At 41.6% G+C, this 4,910-nt stretch overlaps 1 protein-coding gene across 1 annotated transcript in view; it reads left to right on the top strand.

The window, feature by feature from the left end:
• Nucleotides 1-4,793, top strand: part of SLC9A6 (solute carrier family 9 member A6) — a gene marked incomplete at its 5' end in the record, with an annotated part of 89,129 nt that extends 84,336 nt beyond the window's left edge. The window contains one exon of the mRNA XM_027776671.1: nt 4,290-4,793. Coding sequence (XP_027632472.1) covers nt 4,290-4,562 — 273 coding nt within the window. The remainder of the gene's footprint in view (nt 1-4,289) is intronic.
• Nucleotides 4,794-4,910: the final 117 nt, after the last annotated feature.

Genomic DNA, 4,910 nt, shown 5'->3' with positions numbered 1-4,910 from the left:
TGTGTGCACTCGCTGGAGAGACAGAGAGAGGAGGGGTGGGCGGGGAGTGAGAAATCACTCCTCAAAAGAGATGGCTAGGCTATAGTCCCTTCTCCTCCATTCTTTTCTCGGGTTTTGGGGCACACATGTCCAGTGATTTTTCAAGACACCAGGTCTGGGACTTGAACTGTGTTTGGCCATGTGGGAGTCAGGCGCCCTAATCATCACATCACCTGTTGGCCCCCAAATTAAGCATTTTCAAACACAGTATTTGGATTTACTAGTATTTGAGCTATTTCTATCAGCTCTACTCCCCTCAAGGAGTATTAAATATAGATTTTTTTGGTCAGTTCAGTGTGAATATTTAGAATGATTCTTATTCTTTATACTAGAAAACAATGACTATTGTTTTGTTTGAAAGTAATAAGCTTTTGTTATAATAAACTTTTCTATTCGGCAGAATGAGTGCATAGTTTTTCTAAGAGAGTGCATATCTTTTATTGTTTCACAGGAGTCTGTGACTCTTTCCTACCCCTAAAAGTTTAAGGATCTTTTCGTTTTCTTTAGGGAGACTTTTGCTGTGGGAAGTGTGCACTTGCTGGAGAGACAGATGGAAAGAGAGAGGTCACTGCCCGGGGGTATGCCCATGATGTGGTCCTTTCTCCATTCTCCTCTTGGGATCTTGGACATGTGCACACACATGCCTGGCATGAGTTTTAAGCCACTCTGTGGGAGTCCAGCGACATGGCCATTGTGCCATCTCCCAGTCCCAGGAATCTTTAGCCTAAAGCAATAGCCTCCAAAAAGATCGAATGATCAATTCTAGCACTAAAAACCTTTTTTTTTTTTTTTTTTTAGGAATTTTTAGGTTGTTGACATAGGGAGTGTGTACTCGCTGGAGAGACAGAGAGAGGAGGGGTGGGCGGGGAGTGAGAAATCACTCCTCAAAAGAGATGGCTAGGCTATAGTCCCTTCTCCTCCATTCTTTTCTCGGGTTTTGGGGCACACATGTCCGGTGATTTTTCAAGACACCAGGTCTGGGACTTGAACTGTGTTTGGCCATGTGGGAGTCAGGCGCCCTAATCATCACATCACCTGTTGGCCCCCAAATTAAGCATTTTCAAACACAGTATTTGGATTTACTAGTATTTGAGATGTTTCTATCAGCTCTACTCCCCTCAAGGAGTATTAAATATAGATTTTTTTGGTCAGTTCAGTGTGAATATTTAGAATGATTCTTATTCTTTATACTAGAAAACAATGACTTTTGTTTTGTTTGAAAGTAATAAGCTTTTGTTATAATAAACTTTTCTATTCGGCAGAATGAGTGCATAGTTTTTCTAAGAGAGTGCATATCTTTTATTGTTTCACAGGAGTCTGTGACTCTTTCCTACCCCTAAAAGTTTAAGGATCTTTTCGTTTTCTTTAGGGAGACTTTTGCTGTGGGAAGTGTGCACTTGCTGGAGAGACAGATGGAAAGAGAGAGGTCACTGCCCGGGGGTATGCCCATGATGTGGTCCTTTCTCCATTCTCCTCTTGGGATCTTGGACATGTGCACACACATGCCTGGCATGAGTTTTAAGCCACTCTGTGGGAGTCCAGCGACACGGCCATTGTGCCATCTCCCAGTCCCAGGAATCTTTAGCCTAAAGCAATAGCCTCCAAAAAGATCGAATGATCAATTCTAGCACTAAAAACCTTTGAGCATGTGTGCCATATTCATGTACAAGATATGTACACATGTATTATATTAGGTACATTGGAAAAGAAACATTGAAATGTCAAGAGCATGAGGTCAACATGGAATAAAAAGTCCCTTCAAATATTTATTTTCTGCGGACCAGGAGAGGGCTTAGTGTTTGTGTTGCTAGATTCCCATGTGGTCAACCACGGTTCAGGTTCTGGATCCAGCAGCTTGGGGCTTATACCGGGTGCATTTGCATGTATGCCCAGAGTCCCAAGAGGAGAATGGAAGAGAAGGGATTGTAATGTGGCCATCCCACCTGGGGAGTGATTTCTCACTTTGTCGCTCTGTCTCTGTCTCTCTGGCAGGCACACATTCCCTATAGAAAAAAATCTCTCAAAAGCAAACAGACAAAATACTTATTTTTTGTAAATAGATCTAATAGTACAAATCCTTTTTGTATCTTACTAAATGATTACTATTTTTATCAAGAGGAATGTGACTGAATATGTTTCATTTTTTTACAAAAATCTACCTTAAATTATTGGTACTATGTTAATTTGGAAGTCTAGTCTAAGTTCAATTTATTTTATATAGCTGGGTTGTAATGGATGTCCTCATTTTGAACAATAAAATCAGCCTGATGTAAAAACAAACAAAAAACCTCCTTTCAGATAGTACAGAAACATATAAAGGAGGAAATGGAACATTAGCAAACCTGTCATTCAGAGCCATTATTCTGTTGAATGCCCTTCCAGACTGTTCCAGGTACACATACATTTTTCTTTTACCAAAATGGGATCATATATTCTTACCTCTTCTCCCTCTTGTAGAACTTTATCTAAGTGTACTATTGAGTCATCAGAAAAGTCATGACACTTTTTTTTTTGGAGAGATTTTCGCTGTAGGGCGCGTGCACTCGCCAGACAGACAGAGAGAGACATAGAGACAGAAAGCGAGAAATCCCAGGGAGGGAGTGATTTCTCACTTTGTCGCTCTGTCTCTGTCTCTCTGGCAGGCACACATTCCCTATAGAAAAAAATCTCTCAAAAGCAAACAGACAAAATACTTATTTTTTGTAAATAGATCTAATAGTACAAATCCTTTTTGTATCTTACTAAATGATTACTATTTTTATCAAGAGGAATGTGACTGAATATGTTTCATTTTTTTACAAAAATCTACCTTAAATTATTGGTACTATGTTAATTTGGAAGTCTAGTCTAAGTTCAATTTATTTTATATAGCTGGGTTGTAATGGATGTCCTCATTTTGAACAATAAAATCAGCCTGATGTAAAAACAAACAAAAAACCTCCTTTCAGATAGTACAGAAACATATAAAGGAGGAAATGGAACATTAGCAAACCTGTCATTCAGAGCCATTATTCTGTTGAATGCCCTTCCAGACTGTTCCAGGTACACATACATTTTTCTTTTACCAAAATGGGATCATATATTCTTACCTCTTCTCCCTCTTGTAGAACTTTATCTAAGTGTACTATTGAGTCATCAGAAAAGTCATGACACTTTTTTTTTTGGAGAGATTTTCGCTGTAGGGCGCGTGCACTCGCCAGACAGACAGAGAGAGACATAGAGACAGAAAGCGAGAAATCACCCCCCAGGGAGGATGGTCATGCCACAATCCCTTCTCCTCCATTCTCCTCTCGGGATCTTGGGCATGCACGCACATGCGCCCGGCGTGAGTTTTAAGCCACCGGGTGCAGGACGCGAACCGCGGTCGACCACGTGGGAGTCCAGCGACATAGCCATTAAACTAACTGCTGGTTCCCAGTCATGACACATTTTTGCATAGATAAACATAGGTCCTGACTTTTCTGATGACCCAATATTTTGGTCACAAACTTTCCATTAGAACTTAAATTTCTGGGGCTGGGAGACAGGTATGCAGTGAGGGTTCAACACACCAGGGGACTTTAACAAGTTCACGGAAAAACGGAATGGAAGTACAAGTTTATTTTGGTACAGAAAGTTTTCAAAGTCCATGCATTTGTGTTTTTCATAATAAGCACTTCTACACACTTTTCAAAGAGCCCTTGTATTTCTCTGTGTCCTGAGCCATGTTAAGTGGTTGGCACTGACCCTTCCAGCAGAACCACATGCGTATCTATCTGGTCTTTACCCCTCCACACACACTTGAAGCCCCTCGAGGGCAGACAGACATGGACAGAGTAAGTGCTACTCCCAGGAGAGGGCCACGCACAGAATGCTACAAGAGCACACAGGAAGGACACCTCACCAGTCCTCGAAGATCCAGGGAGATATCTGGCAGAAAGTGCTAAGGAGGTGCTAGTCATGTGAAGGAGCAGGGGGACAGCATGCTGAGGCAAGAGAAAGCACTGGAGAGCTGGGCAACCGTGAGCAATTGGGTCTGGCTGCCACACAACATGGCCGTTGGGGCGGGCCAGGCTGATGGTGGCAGGAAGTGAAACTGAAGCGACCAAGTCAGTGTGCCTGTTAAGCCAAGGTCAGGACTTACAACTTTCTCCTGAGAGCAGCAGCTACCACTCAAGAATTTTAAATAGACAGTCCCCTAAAGTCCTGCAATTAGAAATGTCTCTGGAATCCTGTAACAATTCTTAAACCTGATTTTAATTTGCATTTAGAACCAGGAGCAGTTGAAGGATGATGATTCCGATCTTATTCTCAACGATGGCGATATCAGTTTGACATACGGGGATTCTACTGTGAACACGGAATCAGCGACATCCAGTGCCCCCAGGAGATTTCTGGGGAACAGTTCTGAAGATGCCTTGGATCGGGAGCTTGCATTTGGGGACCACGAATTGGTCATTCGGGGCACACGCCTGGTTCTTCCTATGGATGATTCTGAGCCCCCGTTAAATTTGTTAGATAATACGAGACACGGTCCAGCCTAAGCTTATTAATACTCACTTAGTGATTTGTAAAATTTGCACATGTGATTGTGAAGAAATTTGTACTACCTAAAAAGTCCCAGTGCATGTCTCTGAATGTGTAAGCTATATAAATGCTATTTATATGGCCTAGAAAGAATGTAACTATCCAGTACAAGGCAGATCGTGAACAAACTATTCTTTTTAAGTTTTACTGGCTGCACTGTGTAGACTGGATCTGTTTTAGAAAGTTCCTTTCACAGTGATGTTGTGTGTTCTGTTAGCTTTATGTCTCAGTTAAAGTGTAAAAAGTGACGGATTTACTCTTTCTTATATTTACCCGACACTTAACCAGAGTACCAAGTTCTCGTG

The sequence above is a fragment of the Tupaia chinensis genome, unplaced genomic scaffold, assembly GCF_000334495.1.
Source record: "Tupaia chinensis unplaced genomic scaffold, TupChi_1.0 Scaffold000706_1, whole genome shotgun sequence".
NCBI classification, from domain to species: domain Eukaryota; kingdom Metazoa; phylum Chordata; class Mammalia; order Scandentia; family Tupaiidae; genus Tupaia; species Tupaia belangeri.
Note: the sequence above shows the minus strand (reverse complement) of the source record. Positions and strands in the feature narration are given on the sequence as shown.